A 26576-nucleotide genomic window follows, 5' to 3' on the forward strand; every position below is an offset into this window, starting at 1 on the left:
CCCGATTTCTAACAGGCTGGTGTTACATGCCCTGGGATGTCAGCCAGATCATTTGTCACTTGCTCAAACCGATGAACATGTTTTCATCCACCACTAAGTGGAGCTGTTACTCTGGGAAAAGAGTTTCTCCGTATCTTCCAGTGTTAAAAAAAAAAAAAAAGAAAAAAAAAAGAGGTGACGGAAAGCAACCAGTTTTATAGTTGCTTTAGCTCTCAATAATTTCTGCAGTAAAACTATTTACTAAATTTATTATTCTGAGAATACCATTTCTATATCCTCCAAAACCGAGGAATAAATATCTACCTACCGATGACTATTTGGCAGTTCTTGTGAGATGAACTAATAGCATAACTGAGGTTGTAAAGAAGTTTGCACATAACAAAAGATTACTCCCTCACTGCTCAGCAAAGGCGTGAGGCAGAAAGCAGGAACAGCACAGAGCAGATGCACTACTGCCACCTCTATATGGAACAGGTTGACATGAAAAAAGCAACACATTAGAAAGCAGGACATGAAGTCAGTCCACACCCCCCATATAACCTTCTGAAACAAAAAAATCTGCTGCAACATCACAGGAAATCCAACTATACCCAGAGGGTTTGGCTGAGAAATACACTGACATTGTTTTATTCAGAGTTAGTTGTATAGTGACAATTGGGGATGGAGACTTCCCTGACTAAAATAAACTAAGTGAGAAAGAAAAGGAAACTCCAGGAAACAGTAACTAAACTGTGTTCTGTGTTCACAAATCTCATAAGTGAAAATAGAAACTTGACATTCAAAAACAAAAGTATAAATAACCCACTTTGGTTTCAGCCCTTTCAAATGTTCACTTACTGGTGATTAGAATAAACTTTAGCTTTGGATCCAAAGCACTTCCGATATTGATAAGAAAAAAGCTTCTTTAGGTAAAAAAAGATAATATGCAAAATCCATTGCTTTCCCATACTTTAGTGCTATGTGGTACTACTATAATTTGGTAGAAGAGTAGTTTTTTTGTCTGTTTAAAGACAACATAAAAAGTAAATAATGTTACTGAGAAACAGTCCATAATGAAACAATATTAATGAGCAATAAACATTCTGTCTTGATACCACAATCCTTTAAAATGTATTCCAAAAAGAAGTTTCCATTTCAAGAAAACTCCACGTAAAGCAGCTTCCCCTTTTCTCAGCTGAGGCAGCCCCAGAGCGGAAGCTGCTGCCCAACACAGAGAAGGGAAAGGAAAAAAGTACTTCATGAAGGACTTGCTCTATGCAACGTTAAGCATTGCTGTTTGGCAAAGTGTGTTGTTTGTACAGCCCTCAGGAGCTCAGCTCTCCCTGAAGTTTTGGGGGCTCCTGACTTGGAGAAGTCAGAGATTCATAGGAGCCAGTTTTTGGGTTTTCACTCGGTGCACAAGCCGGTTTCCCCATGCCGCGGGCGGGATTGGGAACTCAGGGAGCACATCATGACTAATGCTTGTCACTACGTGACCAGGGCTAGTCCCACCTTTCCACCCTGCCTCAACCCATTCACCTATAAAATGCATGCAGTGAACCTGTGCTCTCCACTAAAGAGAGGCACTCAAACCCAGGAAGGGTGCACTCCCATTGGGGATGTAGAGATGTCATAACCCAGCTCTGACTTGTTCACTCCCCTGCTCATACAAAAATAATGTGTCATAACCCACAAAACAGTGAGTCATAGCCCAGCTCTAATTTGTTTACTCCATTGCTCATGGCAAATAAATGCAAGGCAGGCTGATGCTTACAGGGAAGGAATTTAAGCATGCAGTATACTACTCCCCCTCTCCTGTGTTTTAATTGTAACATGACAATAGATATTTTAATAAGCCTTCATTACTACAGAGCAAGGCTTTATTGTGGTTCAGCAGCTCAAATTTTACTGAAGCCTTTTTCAGCATTTGAACACCTTTTAATATTTTTAAAAGATTAAGTCTTATATGTATAAAAAACCCATAACAACATTCCAACTTACATTCTCTATGACAAACATCCATTCTTTGTCTTCAAACTCTTCAGCGTGGGGATCCTAGAAAAGCAAACCAGAGAACTTGAGTCTAAAAATAATCCAGGATGCAAGAAATTGCAACACAGCCAAGATTTTCATATACTCAGAAATATTTCTACCCACAGAAGACGACAGAGGGAAATATTTTAGCTAGGATGCAGGCTTTAACGGATATCAATAATATGATGAGTAAGTTGGGGTAAAACTGACAGTGAGGATTTAACAGAGGCTCCTACAGATACAAACATGAGGTTGATGCTGATAAAGGCCTATTTCCTTTCCTCCAGTGGAAGGAAAAAAAAAAGATAAATCTCCCTTTAATTTTTAAGATCCACGTCCCAAATAAACAGGACAAATCTATATCTCGCTGATAACAGTGGAGAAAGCCACTTGTCCCACATGGGGTGAGAAGACGCACACCTTCAGTAGGAATCACTCCAAGCTGCTTATGGCCAGACTCCATCAGAACAAGCAGAGATCCAGAGTCACAGATACCTCCTTTCACTGCAGATTTCTTAAATGCCTATCCTCACAACATTTCTACTGCACCACATGTGAGCATCAGAAAACATTTTCACCAACAGGAAGAAAAATAACAATGAAGTTCATATATTTGGCATTTGTTTTCAATTTAATGAGCTTTCAGTCTGCTGGAGTGGTTCTGTATTGTTGTCTGAAAGTAAGAAAATGATGGAGACATGAAGTCATCCCCTTCCTGCCTCTATCAAGGATCCTACTTCAAACAAAACACCTTTTTTAAAAAATTAAAATATTAATTTATCATCCAGTCCTAGTTCTGAACAACTGTAACAAAATAACTTCTACTCTACTCGCAAAACAGCTTCTCACACAAAGAGAATATTGGCTCGAGCCTTTCTTTTGACATGAAACCTAATTTTGCCATACCTCAATTCTATCCTGTTATTTCTAGTTACAAGAAAACACTTGATTACTCCTTTGCCTCTGCAGCCTGCACACTACTGACACTTGTAGACAAACGTCACTTCCACATCATCACATTTGCCATCAACATATATCCCTCAGCACCCGCAGAGTTTTATTGCTATTACTTGGCAACTGGTCATGATACTACACCAAGCACTGCACCAATTCCATCTTGCTGCTGTAAATTAACAAAATGCATCAATATATTGTGCTTCTACTTTATATCCATTAGTACCATGCTTCCTTCCTTTCCAGAATGCTACAAGCCTCACATTCAATCTTCTAGACTTTGCTTCAGTCCTCATTTCGCTTTAGTTTTGCTTTGAAGTCAGACACTCAGTGGGTAGAGGTACCACAGCACTACAAATGGATCTTTTAACTAGTTCTCATAAAATACATAAAATAATTTGTAAGCAATGAGCTTATAGTGTAAACACCAAAGCAAAAAGAATTTTTTTTTTCTTTTTCCAGCACACAAAAAACTTGGGAAGTGTGCCCTTAAATAAACCTCCTCTTTTGGAATAAACTACAATAACATTTCTAGGAGGATATCATCCTATCTCCTGCAGCACATCCTTCCTACAAAACCCAGCCAGGCAGGTTCCCTGCTCTGTAAAACACTGGTTCTCGTGACAGGAGGAGTCCTGCTGGGCACTAGCATGCTCCCTGAGGGAATCCAACACCTCATCATACCACTGGCAACATCATTAGCTGTGTATTTAACAGCTACAACCACAGCTGTCATACACGATGCACATTTTAAAATGCAACGCTCCCACAGTGGGATGTAGTTTCAATGAAAGGATACAGGATGTTGCTAGAAACTTATGTCAAAACGGATGATTTATTTTTCTGTACGAATAAATCTTTTAAGAAGTTTTTTTTTAAAAATGATACTGAGATATCTCCGTGTTCCAAATTATGCCTTGTAAATATCAGATTATGTAATTATACATCCATCACGTTAATCAAGTTTGTGGAATTCTGCATTATGTAAATAAAGTACACAATACCTGCGGGTCTGCTGTATACTGTATAAATTCTAAAGATGTAACTTTCTGTAATCCAGCCATTAAATACTTAAAATTTTCAAGAGTTAACCCGGGGCAATTACCTTTTTGTTTAATTGCTTCCTTTGATACAGCATAAAATGACATAATGAGATTTAATGGGATCATTAACCACTTTATGTTTTAATAAGCTGCTCTGTAATAAGTGACTAAACTCTTAAATATTTCATCCTGCTCGATCTTTTTTTTCTAACTCCCCCAAAAGCTATTAGGACAAGCTTGCAGGCTGACCTAAAACTGCTTCCAAAGTCAGGGCCCAATATTTTATCCCATATAACAAACAAAACCTTCATGCAAGGAAATAATGTACAAAGAAAAACAAAACTCTTCTGTCAATGGCAGAACTGACTCACACCTCTGAAGGTTACAGAATCAGGTGTTCTGCTGTTTCTGATCATCTCATAGAGGAAATACTGTCAAATGCAAAGACTTGATGCTCAACATTTTAGCATGCAATTGAAAGCAAGTTGTGAACACTCCTGGAAAATAAATGCAAGTGTATTACCCCCAAACTCCTCCTAAAAGCTTCAAGGACTTCTCAACCCTTACCAAATGTTCAGAGAGCATGAAATATGCTGAGATATGGACACTTTACATATGTGTAAGATATTTCAGATTTAAAGACAAATGCAGATAATTTTTTTGTTAAAGCCAAATTTCTTGCTAGTTTTAAAATGCCTCCAGAAACAGAAAAACCCTTAATAAGTTTATACACATAAGCTTCAGCAATTCCTTGCAACACATAAGTGGCTTCACTCTTCCACTAAAATGTTTTTATCAGAAGCCCAGGGAGCACCACACAGAGTCCTATTTCTAGCTAGCTTACAAATTTAGTACATGGTCATGTTAACATGATGATTATAGAAATATCACAGTTTCTATTGCAAACAACATTTCACACTTTGGGCCCCATAACAAGTGATGTTTCTACAAATCTAGTTAATCTTTCATCTTATTTTGGATTTGAAGAGAGTAAATACCAGCAAAAAAGCCACAACACCACATACTTCCCTCACTGGTTAACCCATGTTCTCCATTCATTTCCCACAGAAAACTCATGTGATGAATGTAGCAAACTATTATTTGAGGACTGTACAGCTGACTATGCTTTGGAAAAAAAATGCCATTGCAAAGAAGAATAACTCCAGGAGTAATGGTTATAGCAGCCTTTCAAATGCTTGCTGTATGAAAGCATTCTTTGGTAACACGGCACACAAAACCTCACCTCACCTGCAAGCAAATACAAGCTGGAAACACCTTAAGACAAGAGTTATAAACAGATCTCATTCCCATCCTCCTTCCTGAAAGGAAATGCTAATGAAAATTACCTAAAAAGATCAAGGAGCAAACTTCCTCATATCTTGCTGTAGTGTGAAGTGAGTTGGCAAGAGAATTTCTTTTTTATATTGCTTATTTTCTTTACCAATATACCACAGATGCAGAACTACATTCTTCCAACATTCATTATGGTTTTACCTTGAGTTGAAAACTGTATTTGGGCAAATGGACAGAAGAACTTGTCATTCCTCCTAATTTTAACACATAAAAAAAGAATCATCATTTTTAATACCAAGACATGGGTCCCATTTTCCTGTTCCTCTTTCCATCTCCATTCGTGTCTCAGTATGATGCTCCTTTTCAGTATCTTCATATCTTCAACTTAGTTTTAGAGTCTTTTTTCCCTACCATTTTTTCTTCTTTTTTTTTTTTTCGGTAAGATGACCTTTGTGTTCAAAAGTAACACTCAGGTGAGAAGCAAATAGTAGAGAAATGTGCAACAGACAGGATACCACCTTACACATTTCCTATTGTGAGACTCTCAGATGATCATTTCTCCAACTCTCAGTAGAGACTTGTTTTATTCCACCAGCAAAATTCAGCCCATCTCACATTTTCCCAGTAACTGTGTTAAATGCTTTTAAAGAGACATGCTGGCTCTCAACAAGCTCAGTCCTACAAGCTTTTCTCTGCAATCCCACCCCTTATCTTCTTTCTGTGACACCATTCTGCCCATCCCCCATGCCAAGTACCCAAAACCAGTCAACTCTTCTGGACTTGGGCATGGGGAGAGCAACAAAGCACAAGTCAGTAACATTTTTCTGTTCTCTGTCAACCATCAACCCCTTCCAAAAGGACCTTTGTCAAGGATTAGATCCTTTCTGCAATGTATAAGGTGGTTTCAGAAGACTGAAGAAAGGTAAACTTTCTCCAATAATTCAGGTAATATTCAGAGTTATATTTGTGTCTCTTGCAATAGGAATGAAGGACATATCAGAAAAGAAGAGACTGGTCCTTTTCCTAATCAGCAGCCAGAGTGGGTAGGGAAGATCTTCAGACTGTTAGTCCCTTCCTCCCTTCTTTCCCTATGCCTCCTCCCTAAGCGTTCCTGGATTTTGAAGCTTGTCCTTCAATTAGATCACTTCATACCAGCCCTAATCTTCAGTCTTTCTTCTTGGGGAATAGCTACTTAAGGACTGTCATATTGAATCAGATCAGATGATGACAGGGTTTGGGATCTTCCTCTACCAGTGGCCTGCAGCAGATGCTCCAAGTACTCCAGCATCTGTCCCCAGCTTTTGTACTTGGCTGTTTGAAGCTGCAGAAGACTCAAAATTTGACCCAATTCTTCTCCCATTCAGTGCTGATTACAGAGGTCTGATTAGTCTAGAAAATCACATACAACTGTGATCAGCTTTAATTGGAGCTGCCAGAAAGCAGGGAGCTCTGAGCAGACCAGCAGAAACATCCCTGTGCATCAGCACACCAAGCTCACACTTTCCTGGAAAGCCTCTGGGCTAGAAAGGCAAGAAAGACCGAATGACCTTTTTTTTAATTTATTTTTTTACAATTAGTAAAATTAGTGAGAGTATAATCCTTTACATCTTTAAACATTTAATTTTTCAATGTGCAAATGTGCTCACTTCCTTGGGCTTATGATTTTTATATCTGGCACACAACACCTTGCCTATGGAACTGTTTTTCCCTCACATGGAGTATTCTCCATAGTGTCCAGTCAAGCCACTGGTCTCTCCTAAACTGAAACAAGTATGCTCTGAACCTGAATTTGTTCTTTGCTTACAAGAAATGGCTTCATGAAAAAGTTTTGGGTTAGTTTAGGGGGTTTTTTCCCCTTCCCTGAGACAATGTATTGGCTTTGCTGCAGTGTTCCTGCCAGTGCATGGCTAGTTACTACTTTCTAATCAAAGCATGATTGACTTGGGCTTTCAAGAAGAATGACAGGGATTTATTCTGAGTATATGTGGGGACAGGAATATTTTCAACAACACAAGTATGCTTTGATCATCTATTTCATTTTTATTTTACTCCTGAATATTTTTTGTGTGCTTAGAAAGCTATGCCTTTAAAAATGTCTTTTTCAAACTCTGGAATTAAGAGCTGATAATTGTCCCTGTTGTTGCAATTGTACGTTGGTGTGATAAACCATGTACATTACCAACAAAACAAGTGTTTTTTGTAATCCAATAAAGCAAAGTCCATGCTTACTCCAGAAGAACAAACATTTTTGCTTGGGAAGTTCACTTTGCTTTTAAGCTAGAAAATAATGATGTTGCAATTTAAATCCCCACAGTACAACTGATGTTCATTTAGCTTTGCTAAAAGCACTGGGCTTGCTTGGCAGTGAAAATTTCTCATTTAAAATCTCTCTCAGTTCATAAAGATCTGTATTTGTACATAAAAACCACAGAAAAGTATACAAGTTTTCATATGTGGTAGTTAAAATTTGCTAATGCAGGGACTCTAAGAAAATAAAATTCTGGAGCGCAACCATGGAAACAACAAAAAATGGGAATTCAGCTATGGCTTTTCTGGCATTTGTGAATCTTTCCATGACAGCACTACAAATCGTGGATTTTAAATGCACAATAGGCTTATTGTTTCATGATGTTTCTTTCTCCCCAGTTGGGTTGAAAAACCCAAGGCATAACCAACGACCAGTGTGGAGCATGGTAAAGGAAGAAGTTAAACTTTCAGAACAGATGGAACTTTTTATGCAATTAGCACTTCAGCGGCTGCATGGGCAGGAGCTAAAGCTGGTCAAGGGAAGCTGAATCAATATATCCATATGATGCTTTTCCCCACATGACTCTAGAGCATTATGAAATTTTACCAGCAGCACAGAATTAATTAAAACAAAAAGCTTATATTTATTTGAAATTAAAGGTTTCTAAAGGAAGGTTGTAGTCTCTTTAGTACTTTGCTTGGAAACAAGTTAACACCCAAAACAGGGATGTGCAGATAATGCAGAGCATCTCATCTGTTGACTGATCACAGACACTTTGTTAGGCAGCTCTCAAGTGTCCACTGGAGAGGATACTCTTAACATTCTCATCAGCACTTGAAACCCTGACTTATCTCCTAATCCTACCAGCAACACATTTCAACAGCCACTTACGAATGCACCACCACTACTGTGTGAATCATTTCCCACAACACACAGCTGTCTATCTGGAGCCCACTCTTTCCCCTTCCTGCACTTCCATTTCCAGCAGCACCACTGCACTCGTTCGTTATCTGTGATTGCTACACAGCTCTGTCAGGGCAGCCAGCTCCCATCGGTGAGCTCTGCCAGGGTGGACAAGGAGTCAGCAGCTTCCCTTTGCTTTTCAGGTGGCAGTGAAAGAGAACAACTACTGCTTGTTAAACAGCATGGCCAGGCTAAAGTGTACATACTGCAAAGTGCCAAACCTTCCACAGCCACTTGCCTTCGCAGGGCACTGGCTCCAAAAAGGACTTTTACAGAACAGCAAGACGAGCTGTCTCTTCTTCTGAGCTTTAATATTTTCAGGCTTTTTGTCTCCCTCCTTCTAGTTGAAGGAACAACATAAATACTCGATTTTCAAGTCAGCTCCCCAAAAAGGCTGCTGCAGTGTGCTATTACATACTTCTCACTGCTCCAGTGCTGACCAGACAATGCATCAGCTGTGTGAAAAACAGCTAATTCTTTCTGACTGTCTTTGCCCAGAATGTACCAGCTATGGTACATATGCCAGCTATGTGGGTGTTAGGACATGTCCTGCACTACAGTTGAAGTGCCACTTTAGCGCTGAGCCAACAAAGGCATCAGGTGACTGGGCACAGCCTATACTGGGCTAATACCATCTTCTGCCTGCAATCCCCTACCCCTCACAGTTCAATCACTCCAACAGGCTGCTGGTCTCACACAGGTACAGTGCTCCTGGTGCATCACACAGCCTGTTCAAACAGCTGCTCTGTGCCACACCTGCATACCCTTACAGAGAAAAAAGTGTGCTTGGCCACATATAGGCACTCTTGCTGGAAGAGCCAGAGGATCAGTTAGAGCAGATTTTACATTAAGAGCTGCCTGACAGTATGATGGTTCTATGATCTCAATATTCTGATTATAAAAGCCAGGGTTCATTCCCCTGGAGATCAGTGGGTACCATTTTCAGATGGCACAGCTGCTGGAGTTATTCATGCTCCTACCTCTCCTCCCAGAACAATTCTTCTGACAGGCAGGTTCGTTTTGGCAGGAGAGGAGGAAGTCCAGTGAACAGATATGCCTGCAGAATCAGTGCTGGATAACATTAAGCTTGTAGTAACACCTGACACTGGCTCCAGAGGCCCTTCTGTCCCCTCACTAGATGGTCCTGGCCCTTGCTCTCAGTTACACAACTAACAAAGTTGTGCTGTTCTACACAACACAATCCTGAAGCAGTGCAAGCGTAAACAAAAAGGTGGGATGGCAGGAGAAGGTTGGAAAATACTTTAACTCCAAAACCACAGTATCACAGAGACCCAACAGAAACTTTCTCATTCTTCACATTTTACTGCAATCACAATCAAGAATTGTGTACATTTCTGCTTCACTTTAAATGTTGAAAATATCCAGCAGCATTTACTGTGTTGCATAATCATGTTCAGATTATACAGACATGTAGCCTTGTCATATAATGCTGTTAAGTTTCTTAATCCAATTAGAGGTCCTTGCAGCAAACAATTTTTGGTAGTGAATTTTTGAATCTCAGTTGAAGACTGCGTGTTTGCTAAGAAGAGAAACAAACTTATGATAGTTGGCATCACTGTCAACCTAAAAAGTTTGTGTTCATGGTTAATCCCAAAGACACAAGGGAAAACAAAAAAAGACACCTCCCCTCTTTCGGGTTTAATGAACAAAGTAATAAATTCCCATTGTAAGGCTAATCAGAAGCCACGTCCAAGCAGCTACTCAGAGCAGTCCCCAAGACAAAGAAATACAAATATTACTAATTAGAAAGAAGTAACTTACTGTTGCCCTAAGCTGTAAAGGGAGCAGTTATAAATAAGAACAGTCAGAGTGTAGATGGAGGCACCAGAATTAAGAACAAGAAAGAATTAATGGAATAAAAATCCCAGAAATCTTCAGCTTCCTGGTAGCCTCCTACCCTGTCAAACGTGCAAAGCTGCATTGTTTATCTTTATGCAGACAGGCCTTGCCCAATGATATTTGGGAAATAAATTCTAGCATCACTTCCTCCTTCTGCTTCACAGCCACAGAAACAGCCTTCTTTTTTAATGGAAAAAATGCAGTTCCAAAAAAATTCCCTGTAAAATCTTATAATTATCTGTACCACGCAAATACTCCACATCCACTCTTACAACTGCAATCACATAAGTGCTGTGATGTTTGTGTGGCATACTAAATAATGGGAAATTAAGAGCTGGATTCTGATTCTTAGCCAATAGTGTGCACTGCAACTGAACAAGGAAGTCTAGATATTACTGCTATGACAGCTTCTGGCTTGCAGTATCTAAAGAAAACCAACCAGACTATAACCCATGCCAAGTCCTTACATATGTACTACGTGCACAGTTACACATGTACTGAATTCTGTGCCAATGACTCGCCATAATCAGCTCAATGGGTATTTTCAGCGTGTTAACTAAACTACAAAAGTAAGCTCTGGCAGGGAACAGACCATCCCTCTCTCCTGGATTTAAATGAGGACATAAGGTTTTGCAGTTAACGACTTAAACCCTGCAAGATTAGACCTTGTGATCATAATCTGACATTTCCAGACAGAATTTTTCATATGTTGTTCATAGTTGTTTACATATGAAATAGTAAAGATTATGCTTTTAAAAAAACCCCAAACATACCTTGAAGAGAGTCACAGTAATTTCAACATTTTCAGGTACAGGCCATACCACCACCCCGCGGTATGGGTTCTTGATTCCAGGCTGCCAGCTGTGAGCCTAAAGGAAGAAAAGAAACACTTGTCTTAAAGCCATTATAAAAGTGCTGACTCAACTCTCACAGGACCCCAGGCATGTAGGTAATACATCACTGACTCCAAAAAGGTCATATTCTTATATGTATGGCTCTACTGAACACTACAAAGGACGTGATTAAGAATGACAGTAAGGAAATTCAGACCACTTTTTTTTTTTTCCCCTCCACTGTACTAAAATTCACAAGGTCCTAAACTCCACATTTTTATTACATAGAACAGGTCAGCATACTCAGAGCCTTGCAAAAGTTAAAGCTGTAAGGTCAGAACTTCTGTAGCAAGCTGAGCTTTATTTTGTGTACAGCACATACTGCAGACTCAATCACATTTACACCTAAACAGAAATTTTATTTCAGAAAAGAAAAGTGAAAACAATTACTTATAATGTTACTAAAACAATTAAGTTTTTAAGAATTAATATGCTGCGGTACCTACACCTAGAAAACATAAAAAACCCAACAGTTAAATAGACTGAGAACTGGTCTACCTTTGAGTATCAGTATGGCTAGTCCCAAAACACACCATGTGTGAGCATTTCTGTTTTGGAATATGTATGCCTTTTTCCAAGCTCAACTTAAATCTATTTCACGATGCCATAAGACAAATAAGGGAAGGATGTTACTGCACAAGTAACAGTTACAGAGCAGGTGTATTATTAGAGATTTGTGAAAGTTTTATCAGGAAAGAACGTCCGATCTATTTACTGCTATCTGAAGCCAAATCTCATGATTCCAAAGCAGGCCTGGATGAATTTCTGAATAACTGAACAAACAACACTGTCCGTAGCTTTACTCCCCAAGCATATTGTATATGAAAAAGATATTTTGTGAGTAGCAAAACACACCACAGTAGTTGCCATCCCCACCACAGCCACCGGAGCTCCAGCTCGTGTCTCCCTCCCACAGAACCCTCAGCCCTCTGCATCGCTCTCAGCCTGCCCCATGATGTTCAGCAGACACAAGGCAGTGATCCAGAGCCAGGCACACGCTCATCTGCCAGCTACCCTGTCCTCGGGTAGCGTCTTGTAAGATAAATCAACTCCTCCTCCATAGGAGCAGTCCATCCTCTTTCCAGATACCAATTTTCACAAAACTAACAGGAGCTCATGGTCTGTCTGAAACCTGTGCTCTCCTGCTGGTTTTGGCCAATACTGACAATTATGTCAAACTTCTGCTGTCCAAGGTCCAGGCACTGCCAGCCTGCTCAGCTGAGAATCCCTTGTTCCATCTATTAAAAAAAAAAAACAGCTAGAAAATGAGCATTCACTGGTGCAGTCAATGCTTCACTTCAAGCCCTTTATCAGCGTTTCCTCCCACCAGGAAAGTCAGCAAGACTCAATAAACACAAATGGATATATGTGTTTTTCTGTCACGGAAAGCAACAAACAGGAGACAAGCCCCAGCTAATGAGCTTTTAAAGCAAAGCTGTTCTGTGATCATGAATGTTATTAAGTCCTCCTCTGGCTTTGAAAAATAAACACTGTATCACACAAACAGCATGACAGAAAAAGATAACATCAAAACAGTGTCTGGGTTGTCGGGAAGGAGAAAGCAAAAGGGGAAAGCAAAGGAGGAGAAAGAGGAGGGTAATTTGAAATTAAGATGCTGACTGCTATTCTAATGCAACATTTCTACTGTCAGGCACTTCTATGCTGCAGTTTCTTGAAGTTACATCTGGCCTCTATCAAAAAACCTTTTCAACTCCCAAATTATAAGCCTTGACTTTTATACATGAGCTGGATCAGGCCACCTCTGCAGGTGACAGGGAATTGCTGTCAGGGCTCAGCCAAGGCAAGGTGCTGCACCCGCACAGTACGTTTCCACTCTAATCCTCACCTCTAACTCCATTTCCCCTTGGGTTGTGCCTTCCAGGCCCACTTTTTCCTCATTTGCTATTAGTCTTCACCAGCCATCTCCCATTGTCTTGGAAGTCAAGGCAAGAGCAGCTAAGCAGAAGTGACTGCCAGCAGCGGGTGCCTCACCCACAGCCCTCCCTTTCCCTGACTTGTCTCCTAGATCTGAGGGATGAGAGCCGTGGTCTGGAAATAGAAGCAGAAGTGCTCTGTTGCATTTCAAGGCAAAAGGCAACTCTTCCCTTTTTACTGCCAGTAGAAAATGAGAGGAGACAATATAGCATGAAAGCTCTTTTAAATCAGGAAACAGGAGCTACAGGAGGGGCTGCTGAAGTACCCTATAAATAGAGTAGGGCTGTGAATGACATAGTCCAACCCACGGTGTTGCTCTGGCACAAAAGTGGTGACTGGCAGAGGAGGAAATCTCTTACAGAAAGGCTGTGGAGGTGAGCCTACAGACTCACAGGGGCACTTCAGGGTATACAGTTTGGAGATTCTTTTTCTCTCTTTGAAACAACAGTTACAATCCAGACAGCCAACTTTGCAATCCACCACCTGTGATGTGAACATCACAACTGTCCAGTTCAAGCAAAGGAGAAAAGAGAGACTTGGTATTACATTATTTCAAGAGCCTACCCTTCCAGATGCTTCATCTGCTCTCTGCCTCCTTCAGTACCACCTTGCCTCATCCTGCCTCTGTTGTGCAGGACAATTGCATGTTACTTTACCGTAAGATCCTGAAGCTGACAATAATATTTTGAGCCTGATGAAAATTATGAAACGGTTTATATTTATGAATCAAAAATATGTTCTTATAGCAAGGCTGTCAATATTGGTTTTTAAAAGCAAAAGCCACCAGAAACAGACCCACCATTATTCCTCACCTGCAGTCCCCAAGAGTGGCTTTACTGTGAGCCAGCAAACAGCTGATTTTCTTTTCCTGAAAGATTTTTTGCCAGCTGGCTGTGATCAGACCAGCTCTGCTACTTGTCTGTGTGACAGGCACAAGACAAGTGTGCCCTGTGTGCTCAGGGCACAAGAAGCAAGCGGGAGCTCAACTGGCTCCAACAGTGCTTAGGGCAGCTCAGCTTGTAAGGATAATCCCTCTTCTTCAGTGTTATCCAGGCAGAACACTTACATAGGAAAAGAAAAAAAAAAATAACTCAAGAGGAAGAGCTGACATTAAGCAGCCAGATCCTTCATCTGGTGCTTCCAGTGTGTCTTTTGAAGGCTGAGGATTGCTCCAATTTGCTCTGTGTAATGAGTCCCACCAAAGCCATCCAGGGACAGCTAGAGCTCAGTATGACCTGGCTGCTAGTGGACCTAACTGGAAAAAGAATGGACTGGGAAAAGCTGCTAATTCCCCCACACCAGAGGAAACCTCAACGGGCAGTTTGTGAATGGCTTCTTCCTTTTCTTCTGTACCACAATTCAGTATCACAAAGGGAGACAAATTAAAGACCATGCTCCAGACTACAGCTTGCATCCCCATGATCATCTTGAAACCACTGTGCTTGGCCCACCAGTTAAAGAGGCTGGGCATCAGAACAACATTCCTGCCCTGGGATGCAGTCCAAAAAACCCAGCACGTGCCAAAGAGGAAAGTTCAAAGCCTTGGAAACTCCAGGCAGCCTTTGATCAACCCATTGCTGTCAGTGCCCCTTTAGAGCAGAAAAGGAACCCAGCAGATTCCCACAGGTCTTCCCATGAATGTCTTCAATTCATCAGCATGCACATGTGTTACAACTGCAATTGTGCATCTGTGTGCATATGCATCACGGCTAAAAAGCTACAGAAAGACTGTAAGCTTGGAAAATGAGCAAAAAAACCTCATTTTCACCACAGATTCTCTAGCACTGGGCTAGCTGTTTAAGAAGCTTAATTTCACACATACACATTCATGACACATTCCTTAAATATTCCTGCTGTTACTTTCACCAAATCTTGCCTCATTCACCATCCACAACAGACGATGCTCAGATAATGAGCTTCTTGCCCTTCTTCTCATCAAGCATTATCTGACATTATCTAGAGGGCTTCTTATCAAAAAAACCCAACCAACCAAACAAAAAACCCATCAAAACCCAGACAAACAAACAAACATATAACTGTGAATGCAAAGTTATTTCTCTCATCATTTTCTGGGAACTGCCATCACTGCATCTCAGAATGTCACCGCAAGTCAACTTTATGGGATCCCTGGAAAAAAGAAGGGTATTACGGCCCCAAATTTACAAGCAGGGAAAGAATAACCAGTTTCCATTAATTTAGCAAGGTCTGCTTAAATCAGCAACACCCTCACTTTAGAGGGATTAAGCACGAAACAACCTTTGTTTTGTCTTCCAAAGCAGACTTTTTTGTCAGTCCCTATGTCTGGCACACAAAAAAATGGAAAGATACATCAAATCTAGTTTTAATACTCTTACCTAGCCTCAGCCAGGAGCTTTGTACATGAGGATGGGACAAAACTGAACTCCCTAAGGCAGCATTTAGCCACAGAACAGTGAGGCAGTCTTTTCTGTTCATGTCCTACACCTTCTGTAACACCCTCCAACTTCTTTATGGACAAAGCAGTTTTGCTCACCACTAAGTCCTTATGTTCTCCCTAACCACTGTCTGCTCAACAAGGCAGCAATGTGGTAGGAAAACCATTTGCAATTGCCCTACTAAAGACTGTATCATATGCCTAAAATGCATCCACCAACCATTAGAATGACTCATCCTCATTCTGACCACTTACACTTGCAACAAAACGCAATTTTATTACTTTACTAAAAAACTGAGAAGCCACAGGAGTGGCATTATGGAACTGCGCTGGTCCTGGACAGTCACCAGCATGTCAGAGTCACAACATGCCTTTGGAACTCCAGCCAGTGAAGAACCTGACAGTGACATTGCCTGGCTGGCACCAGGCAATGAAGCAGCCAGAAAGATTGCCAAGGACAGTAAAACAGGTGACCCAAATGCTGTTTTATTGATGGTATAGCCTTGAAAAGAGGCTGGGCAGGCTACTTTTGTGTCCAACAAGGGATCCTTTCTACACCCTGCCCCTCTGCTTCTCTTGGCTCTTACTTCTTACTGTTCAAGTTCTTTCCCTCTTCCCAGCGTTGCTCCTTCTCCTTTGTGCTTAAACAATTTTTGATAAACCTGCAGCAGAGTTGTTGAAATAACAGGCAAAACACCTTTTTTCACTTTGATACAAAAAGAATCTTTGAAGAATAATTCTGTCAGGCTCTCAGAAGCAAGTGCAAATTTGATTCTTCAGAGGTGCATAATTCAACTATAAGCCTGTGTATGTTCACAGGAATAGTAGAAAGTACCTCCTTGACATCATGGCAACATCTATTTTCAAATTGAAATTTCTTAGTTCAAAGCCTGGAAATTCGAGAGCATCTCAGTGAAGTGAAGGTAAACATATTTACAACACGTTTTTCCCTTGCTCTACAATAGAACAAAGTCATTCTTCTATCACTAAAAAAAAAAAAAAAACAAAAACAAAAAACACAAAGAAAAAAAACAAACAAAGAAACAAAAAACCCCAAAACAAACCAAACAAAAGCAAGTCCAAAAACCCAGGGCCTGAAAACCTGGTGGCCAACATACAGGTTAAATAAAGTTTGAAGAGTCTACCTGATTTTGAGAACAGACAACATTTGCACCAGTAGACAGTGAACTCCCTCTCTCCCCAAGCTGAAAGTTCATTTTGGTTTTAGGATTGCACAGAAATTCTGCCAAGTGTAGCAAAACTGCAAATCACCATTTTTGTCAGCTCCTGGCACACACAATGAATATGCCCAACCACACAGAGCCATGTTGTCTTGAAATTGCCTCATGAAATTCAAAATCAGACTTGCCTATAGAGAGCGGATCCCAAAATAGAACTGTAAGTAACTTAAATCTGCATTAAGGTCAGTAAGTGCTGGATATATTTATGGTCCTGGATCCATCCATCCATCATTCTGCTATTTCAATGCTCTTTCTAAATGATTATTCGCTTTTTGTTTGCAACACTTTGAAACTCACTGTAATTTAACACATGTACAGCTCCTATTCTGTTTCCCACAGTAACAAGTAAAATACTCAGACTCCTGCACATGATGTCTCCTATTATTTACTGTAATAAAGGGACCACTGTAGCTTACCTGGAAAGAAAGTATGTGGGCCAAGAGGCATATCAAAAATCATAGAAACCTACAAAAATAAGGGCTTCAAAGGACATCATGAACACAGCTTTCAGCTCAGTGGTATCTTATTATATCAGTTAGAGCAGGCCAGTCCCAGCATGTGTCCATAGCACCATCTTCCAAGCCACACCCCATTTTCAGTTAATACATCTCTTGTACTTTCCCAGTACAAAAGGGACACAGAGCTACTGAAAAGCACCCAATGGGCCATGAAAATGTTTAAAGGACTGATGATCCCTCAGGAGGAAAAACAGAGAGCTGAGACTGGTCTGGATAAGAGAAAGCTCAGGAGTAGGGGGACCTTATCAATATGTATAAATACCTGAAGGGAAGGTGCACAGATAACTGATTTAGGATTTTCTCAGTGGTGCCCAGTAGCACCATTGACAAGAGGCAATGGGCAAAAAGTGAAACAGGATGTTCCCTCTGAACATCAAGGAACATTTTTTCCACCATGAGGGTGACCAAGCACCAGCACAGGCTGCCCTGAGAGGCTGTGGAGTCTCCCACCTTGGAGATACTCAAAAGCTGTCCAGACACAGTCCTGAGCAACTCACTCTGGCTGACACTACCAAGCAGAGGTGTTGGACCACATGTCCTCCAGCAGCCTCTTCCAACCTCAACCATTCTGCGAGTCTGTGAGCTATCTGTTAGGGTTATCCCTTATAATCCTTAATGATCCAAAAAGTTCAGAAATCATAACCTCCAAAGAAGCCTTTACAACATATTCTCAGTAAGTTAAGACCTCATCCCTCTCTTCCTCCTTCTCAAAGAAGCTGAAAAACATAGACAATTATTAATGTTTTGTACTCACTGAACCCAGTGTCCATCAAAAATAAGAGGAAATAGTCACTTGACTTGCTTCCAATAAAGCAATTAGATGGAACCACTATGTTGAATAAAGTATTTTACTGGCAGGATGAGTAAGAGATCAAGAACGTTTATTGATTTACAGTTTTTGACCCAAACAGCTCAAATCACATCAACTACCTAAGCTTAGAATTAACTATCTCTGCCAAGGTTTCAGGGCCACTCAGCCTTTTTCAAAGGGGGGGTCTTACTAAACATGAATTAATTAGTTAGCCAAAGACTTTTATGAGTCTCAGATAAATCTGCCAGTTTATCCAAGAGTTGCTTCTACTGCCTGGTGACCAAAAGAGAGGACATGCCCTGGAATTTCACGGCCCAGCTGAAAAAACTTCAAGCCCAAAAAGCTGAGCTAAAGTCAGAAAATCCTCTCACCTCAGGGAAATGCTGCCATTGGATCCTATAAAGCAACAGGCAAAACCCCATCATTTCACAAAGCCCTGATGGACTTTTGTTAGGGCTTCTGCTTCTGAACATATTCTGAATCCCAACAAAGCAGTCATTCATGGACAAATACCTTGTTTTTCACCAAGCTTTTCAGGGTTACAATGCTTATGTAAGCATTGCACTTAACTGCTTAATATATCTTTTCTCTCTGTTCTACAGAAACGAAACTAAAAGAGAAAAGTTATCACAGGGTGAGGCACATCAGACACCACACATCAGCAGTTACTGCCTAGATACACACCACGGGGGAAATTCAAGGGAACTTGAACTAGTATATCCTTCAGTGAAAGAGGAACAGTCTGACTGGCTTTGTTGAAGAGTACAGAACATGGAACAGGAACAGTTACCCTGGAAAAGGTGCCAGACTAAGTTCACAGGCTTGTTTACTTACCAGGTAATACCTTTAGGTTTTCATAACCTAAAGCAGAATTTTGGATGCACACACTGGAGCAGGCATTTAGGCTGTGCAGTCACTTTCAGTCAGTAACTAGTCTTTATCTAAAGCAGCTTAGAATAACTTATACCTCGAGTTAAAAGACAAAATACAACAAATACGTATGACAATCAGAAAGAGAAGTCAGAAAAAGAGGAGTACCACTAAAAAAAGAACCTCAAAGTCTCTTCTGAGCAGGGTAGAAAACTCTATACCACATTTTCTAAATACTTAAGTTCTTCAACAAATAATTATTTCAAGATATCTTCTATATCGTGGGTGCCCTCTCTCCGCCATCACAGAGTTCTTGGAAGTATCATTTTGTGTCACATGCATAACCCCCCAAAAAAGAAGCTTAGACCATCTCCTTTTTAAATGAAGTGATTAAGAATTATTAGAAGTTCCAAAATTTCCCCTCTGACAAGACTACCTGCCATAAGCCCAATCAAGATACGAGGCAACAGTGTGGGGAAAGGGAATGAGCAAGACCGAGTCATCTGAAGGTGGAGATACTCCTGGGAAGGGAGGAAACCAGTGTGCACTCTTGCCCCCATTAAAGATAAACTTATGCATGTCCAGACACTGGATAGACTTCCCATTCCTCAAGCTGACAAGTTCTTAGTCATAAACCACAAATTCACAGGCTTTCTCACAGTGTTAGTAGATGTAAAATGTAAAAATTTAATGCAAAGATACACTGCTGGGCTGAAAGAGCCTGCAATTATTATTTTTTATTTGTAGCATTTCGAATTATGAAATAGCATCTTGTTCAGACTTTATCTGCCTATTGCAGGGATGTCAGATTCTTTATTACTTTTTTTAAATTATTTTTAATACACTTGTAGTAGTGAAACAGATAGTCCTTTCTAATTAGGTCTAGCAATTAATAACTGAAATTGAACTGATGATGATACAGTTCTGCTAAACAACCAACCAAAGCTGAAACTGGAGTTGAGTTCCCATAAATTAGCACTGACATCAACAGCAGCTTATTCTGAGCTTTATGGATAAACTGAGTCAAAAAGAAAAGGCAACAATTAAAATATTTCTCATTTATATGGCTGCTCCCCACATTAAAAAAAAACCCAGTCCCTCAAAGAGCTGACCCTGCTTCTCACTGAAGTTGGGACTTATTAAGCAATCAACTAACCTTAGAGGATTTTCTTCTGCTTCTTCTTGTCCAAACCACCACTAGTTTATCTGGTTGCCTGTTGAAGATAAGGAAGAAACAGCTTAATTTACAACAAGATCAATATGTAAACAGTTTATATTAAAACTCTTGCAACACATAATGACATCCTTAGCGGATAACATGATGTCTTAAAAATAGCTCATCTGAAAACCACTGACAGCATCAGTCATTTAACAGGAAAAATAACATGTATTTATAGAAAAAGGCTGTCCTCCAATCCACACAGTAATGTCATCACTGTCCTCCTGCTCTCCTTGCCTGTGGACACCTCCCCAGAGCCAGCAGCACACCTGAGCAGAAACTCTTCCATGGGGCAGAGAACAGGATCCACAGGATCCAGACTTCATAAAGACACCTTGGAAACAATCTGGTACCCAAAATAAACATCAGTGCAAATTCTAGTTTGAATTTCTATGCAGACATATTGAAAAGGTACTGCTAAGCAGCAAAAAACAAACAAACAAAAACAAACAAAAACAACAACACAAAAAACCACAAAAAACAAAACCCCCAAACAAACAAAAAACCAACAAAACCCCCCAAAACCAAACCAAAAAAACCCCAACAACAACGAAAAAAACCAAACCAAAACAACACAAAAAACCCCAACAACAGGTAATTTCAGGTTTTCCTACACGAAGGATTACTTTTTTTACTTGAATAACACAAATAATACGAAAATTGAGTCCTCTATTCCCCCTCAAAATCTCTTTGGATGACCAGACAGATAAATCAGCACTACCTCAACTTTTACTCCAAAGGACAAACATGTTGAAAATCAGTGTGGCTTCTCAAGCAATTGTTCATTTGGCATTTTTAATGAATGCAGAAGGAAACCTCAATAAAGGACACTTCCAGTACAAATTATTTTCTCTTTAACTTTATTAAGAGTTATTTCTTGGTTAATAGTTACAGCCCTATTACATATTTATTAGTTTTACAGTTGTGTTTGAGTGATTTTTGATATTGACTTAACTCCCAGACTTTTTTTTCCCTCCCATGATACATTTCCCATTGCATGATGACCACAATTCTGGTCCCACTTCCAGACACATAATCCCTCTTCTGGAGACTCCTGACTCCATTCCAGCTTTGTTTTCTGGCTGATAACCTGAATTCCATTATCAAGCCCAACTACAAATCCACCCACAAATGATTTTCAATGGAGTTCACATCTCCACTTAAAAGTACTCAACCCGCAACTCTGCCTGGAAAAACATTGCCACTCAGAGTTTTGAGACACTGGTGCAACCCTTGCAGCAAAACAAATCACGGGGGGGCATTGAAATCATTACTAAAAGATGCACCCAAAAAATCCCACACTTCTATCCTAACTTTTCAAATGAAAACTCAACTGGCTTAATAATCATATATTTATATTGTTAAGTACTGAGCATAACTTGCTCCTTCAGCTTCAAGTATGAGAGAAATCCACATCCAGAGGTACTTCACTAAAACAAAAAACAAGGAAGGTCATCACAGTAGAGAGACAAAAAATTTAGCAAAATGGAGTGAGGAGAGAAGAGGACATCCCAAAGGATGAGTGTCCCCACTATGTATACCACATGTTCACTGAAACCAAACAGTTAGCACAGCAGTTTTTTTAAGGGATTCTCCTCAAGAAAGTCACAAATCCAACAATTTCTAAATATCTTCATAGAATTGTTGTACAAGCGAAACCAAGAGCAACCTTTACTTCCACAGTCTGTTCCTTGTTCTCCTATGCCAAAACACTTTTAGAAAAAAAAGCCCAGCTCATATTTTTAATCAGCAAATTTGCATTCAAGGTTATTAGTGATGTCTCAGTGCTAGGAAGTAGCCAAAATCACATAGTGCATGTTGCTCATTGAATTCAATAGGTAGTATTTCCTACTTCAGACTTCCCCCTCCTTTAACACCATAAACCTCAGCTGCTCATTAGCCAATAATTAAAGCAAATAAAATCACCTCAGAAGAATTAGACTGAAGACCAGTTTTAGTATCTTTTATACATTTACAAAGTAAATTTGGAGATCATTCCAAATACAAAATCCACAATGGTGCAAGCTGAACAAAACCTAATAGTCAGCTATTAAAATAATTAAAAATTAATTTTCTGTGCTGCACAAACAACAATTCTCATTTCTTTAAATGAGCTTTCATATGGTCACTTATCCAGCAAAGCCAGTATCCATAATGTAAGGAATAACACACTGCTAACCTTAAGACAATGCAGTTGGAGCAGGGGAAAAGAACTGGGTTTTAGCTGAACAGCTACATCTCCACACTAATTGCTTCAATCCATACAATCCCACACCACTGACCTTTCAGTAGAAGTATTTAATACTGTACTGGAATCTACCACAATTGCCTTGGGGATGCTGTGCATTTCCCACCATGTCAGCATTGGCAAGGCAGCAGCAATTCCCTGGGAGCAGGGCTGAAGGAAGCCATCAGCACTGGGACATCAGGCACTGCCACTGGGAAAAGCAGGGATCCAGTGGAAGGTCCGGTTTGGATCCAAAAGATGGTGTTTTATAAAGCCTACCATAAACCTGTGGCTGGCATTTACTCATTTGTGTGTGGTTCACAAGAAACTATTCCTGAAGAAAGGCAATTTACAGTGGTAAACTTACTTTATTACTGACAAGTGAAACTTAGCAAAGAAGCAGGGAAGACTCTGATTTCACAGTCTGTGGCTCTGCAAAACAGCTTCATCGATACCCTGCATACCAAGCAACTAAAGTGGGATTTAAAAAACAGATGTATAAAACACCTATAACTCAAAACCATGCCAGCTTTTTTATCAGATGGAAGCCATGATTCTGATATCTTTGATTCTCCCACTGAAACAACTGATTAAAAAAAAAATATATATAATACTGGAATCAGAAATAAAGTAATAAAAATATTCTACATACTGAAAAAAACCCTTGTACGCTGCAAATTTTACCAATTGAAAAGGAGGTTGTGCAAGATTCAAGGTCTTCTGGGGCTTTGTTTGATTATTCCAGGAAATATTTGGCACAATATTTTGATTGCAGAACTCTCCAAACATCATTTGTGAAAGAAGGACATGAAAGGTATCAGTCTCCTGTTAACTCTTGTTTTGTAAACCTTTTAGCAGAAGCTGATAACATGAACCAAGACATATTTCTCCACCAAACTTAGGGTTCAATTACAAAAAACTGTAAAAGGCTTCGGTTTAGAATCGCTTGTTGGAAAGAATTGCAAATGCACTTAACTTTAATTAGGACCACTGAAGCCAATGGTAAGACCAATGACTACCTAACTTTTGAAAGGCGAGAAAACAGGTGAGAGTATTTTTCGTAACAAGGTATCATTACATTTCAAAACATTCAATAACCTCTAAATGCCTGTAAAGTGAAAGATACCTTTTTTGTATGTACCCCACAGCTACAGCCTGAATGTTTGTTTTGGCATCAAATTGCCTAAGTGTTAGGTTTTGCCTTCCCCCCTCCTTTTTTTCCCTTTTTCCTTTTTTTTTTTTTTTCAGCTGAGCTTGTTTTATACTTACTATGTTTGATTTGAACTGCATTAATTTGTACAGGCTGCTAGATTACTCCTGTGAAGCAAGCTTAAAAGAGTATAATTAATAAGAGAGGCAGCAGTGTTAGCACAATAGCATGCAGATGCACCTATTGAAGGATAAAAATAATTACTTGAGGACTAATGTCAAAGTACTTCTGATAAGAATTTTTTTTAATAACCTTTTGTACCTTCTGCATTGTGCACACCAGGCAAGATTTTCATTAGGAACCAACCCTCCCATCCCACCAGCACACAGCTTCCCACACGACCGCTGAAATGCTATCAAGGCTCTCTAATGGTATCTTAAAAATAAATGTGGTTGGTTCTGCACCGCCATTAATTTACTTTTCCTCATTTTACAGATAATTACTTTGAAAAGCACTCTTCTGCACTGGGACCTACACTATACCATGTATTACCATTAGCCAAGGCCTTTCCTGAGCCTTGTACTAAGCTTTTTTTTTCCTTCAGAATTTCCTGTTGGTCACAATCAATGAAATTTCACAGCTGCCAACAACTGCAGGGAGTGCAGTCAAGTGCTGCAGATGCTTTAACCAGGCCTGGAGACACTGTTGGAATGATGTCATGGATTGATGCAGTTGCCAAACGAGCCCTCTTGCAGAGTGAAGGTACAGCACTGACTGCAAGAGCCAGAGACAATAACGAGAAAATCAAACGCAGTGCAGATAAAACCCCTCTGAGACAATTGTGAGATGAAGTTACGAGATGAAGTTTTGCACTTCAGGAAGGGTTTGGGGTTTTCTTCCCCACCTCACCTTAACTTCCACGGTAGAAGCTAAGAACTCCTGGGTAAGGTCTGTGCACAGACTTCTCAACCATCTCACAGCATTACCACGGCAGACTACCTGAATCAAAACAGCAGTCTCCCAATCCAACTCACTGTGGAACACTCATCAAGCCCCTAAAATAAGGCAAAGTTTGTTCTTCCATCATTGAAACCACCCAGTAGTCTTAGCAAGGCTGGGAAATTTCAAAAGAGGAATCATTAAAACAGGGAAAGTAAGAGGACACCGCCTGTCCACTTCTACATCTTCACTTTCTAACACAGAAAATTCCGCCTTCACTTCTTCCCACCAGAGGTCTCTACAGGTTTTTTCAAGATGACACAAGCTGTAGAAAGACCAAAATTTTCCCTGTGAGATGGATTTTAGTTTTTTTTTTAATATATCTGCAGCTAAACAAACTGGCCTCTACAAGACTTACATCTCGAGATTATGCTTTGTTTTTCAAAAGAAGCTCTAGTTTGCCTTTGCTTGGTTTAAACAAAATAGGGAAAAGGCAAGACACTATGACCTATTTTACAAGTGCAATCAGACCTACTGAATCTGCACAGCATCTATTTGCAAGACAGAGTGGAATGTGTAGTATGTACTGCTGATTACTTGATTTTCTTAAACCAAACACAAATGAAGTTTGCAGAATGAGCTGAATTAAACAAAGCCCAAGTTCATCCATTATTCAGAACAAGCGACAAGGACAGATTTGACTTAATTTTTCAAGGAGTTATTGCAGCAAAGAATCTTGAGCAAAACAACCTCTACAGAACCTACCTAGCAAAATCTTTTCTTAAAGCATTTTGCAACAGAATGTTATACTGCAGAATACACAAACTGACACTAGTCTACATAAATTGTGTTTTTTAATGTCCTTTTGGCAGTAACACAAGGATGCCTTGACTAGTCCCTGAATTTGATGTCACATCCAGCTGCCCTCCATGTGGAAGCTTTCTTTTCCTGGTCCAATTTAGCCCTGCTTCTCCCAAGGAGGAGTACTGCACAAGAAGGGTCAAGTGGATTTCTTATCTCACTCTCTTATAATCACAGACACTCCCCTTAGGCAGACCTTTACTCCAGCAACGCTTAGTCCACAGATTTACACTACACAACCTTACCACACCACAGGTTAGACACACCACCCAATACTCTATAACAAACAATACCAAAACCCCCAAGAGTTGCTTAAGGAAAGCTTGCTTGTGATACCAACCTCCCCAGTCAAGTAAGTTCAGGGGACTCGGGCTGACTGGCAGGAAGGAGCACAGGCTAATGGGGCCATTCAGACAAACCCTGAATGGAAACAGTGGAGCATATTCTTTTTTAAAATCACTTTACAGTGGAAGGTTCACAGGAAGCTCCCATGAGCCAGATCTTTCTCAGATGTTTGATTTTCCTTTTTATGTTCTTTTGTCAGGATATTTAGTCTTCTACATTTTCACAACAACAAATCAATGTGGTTTTTTTTAAAAAAAAAACCCGCCCGCACAGTCCGTCGGGGCCTGACCCGCGGCGAACCCGCTGAACTCACTGCTCTGATCCTCTTCCCTGCAGAGCTGGGACCTGGCAGCTGCCACGTGAGTAAACAGAAAATAGTTAGGAAAAAAACCCACTTTTTCACCTCATACATAACAGTGCATTTGAAAGCTGGTTTGAGAAGGTGAAGTGCCAGACCATCTATGCGCTGTGAAACCCAAGTGCCCAAGGCAGACCTCTGTGCGCCCATCCCGCACTTCCTTAGAGGAAACAAGGGATCAGCGTCACCTGCCCCTCTCCATGTTCGCTGCTGTGTAAGGCAATTAAACAGACTAGTAACAAGGATCATCGAAAAACAGTTTTAGCAAACTTGAGCCAGGAATTTTGAATTCAAATTTCATCTCCTGTCCTCACTGACTATACAAGTCTGCAGAAAATTTTAAGGCAGATACTGAACAGCATCAACCCTCCCTTTGATTTTAGTCATGTTCCATGACCTACTCATACCTCTGCCTATAGACC

The 26576-nt window shown here is 40.2% G+C and overlaps 1 protein-coding gene across 11 annotated transcripts in view; it reads right to left on the reverse strand.

The window, feature by feature from the left end:
• EHBP1 (EH domain binding protein 1) overlaps positions 1–26576 on the reverse strand; it is a 212247-nt gene that overhangs the window by 162328 nt on the left and 23343 nt on the right. For all 11 annotated transcript variants that reach the window (XM_027713141.2, XM_027713212.2, XM_027713873.2 and 8 more), the window contains exons 3-5: positions 20212–20269; positions 11148–11243; positions 1981–2034 (exon numbers count right to left, since the gene is read on the reverse strand). In XM_027713141.2, the coding sequence (XP_027568942.1) occupies positions 1981–2034; positions 11148–11243; positions 20212–20269 (208 nt within the window). The remainder of the gene's footprint in view (positions 1–1980; positions 2035–11147; positions 11244–20211; positions 20270–26576) is intronic.

The sequence above is a fragment of the Pipra filicauda genome, unplaced genomic scaffold (assembly GCF_003945595.2).
Source record: "Pipra filicauda isolate LSUMZ 115617 unplaced genomic scaffold, ASM394559v2 scaffold109_size3271384_pilon, whole genome shotgun sequence".
In the NCBI taxonomy this organism is placed as follows: domain Eukaryota; kingdom Metazoa; phylum Chordata; class Aves; order Passeriformes; family Pipridae; genus Pipra; species Pipra filicauda.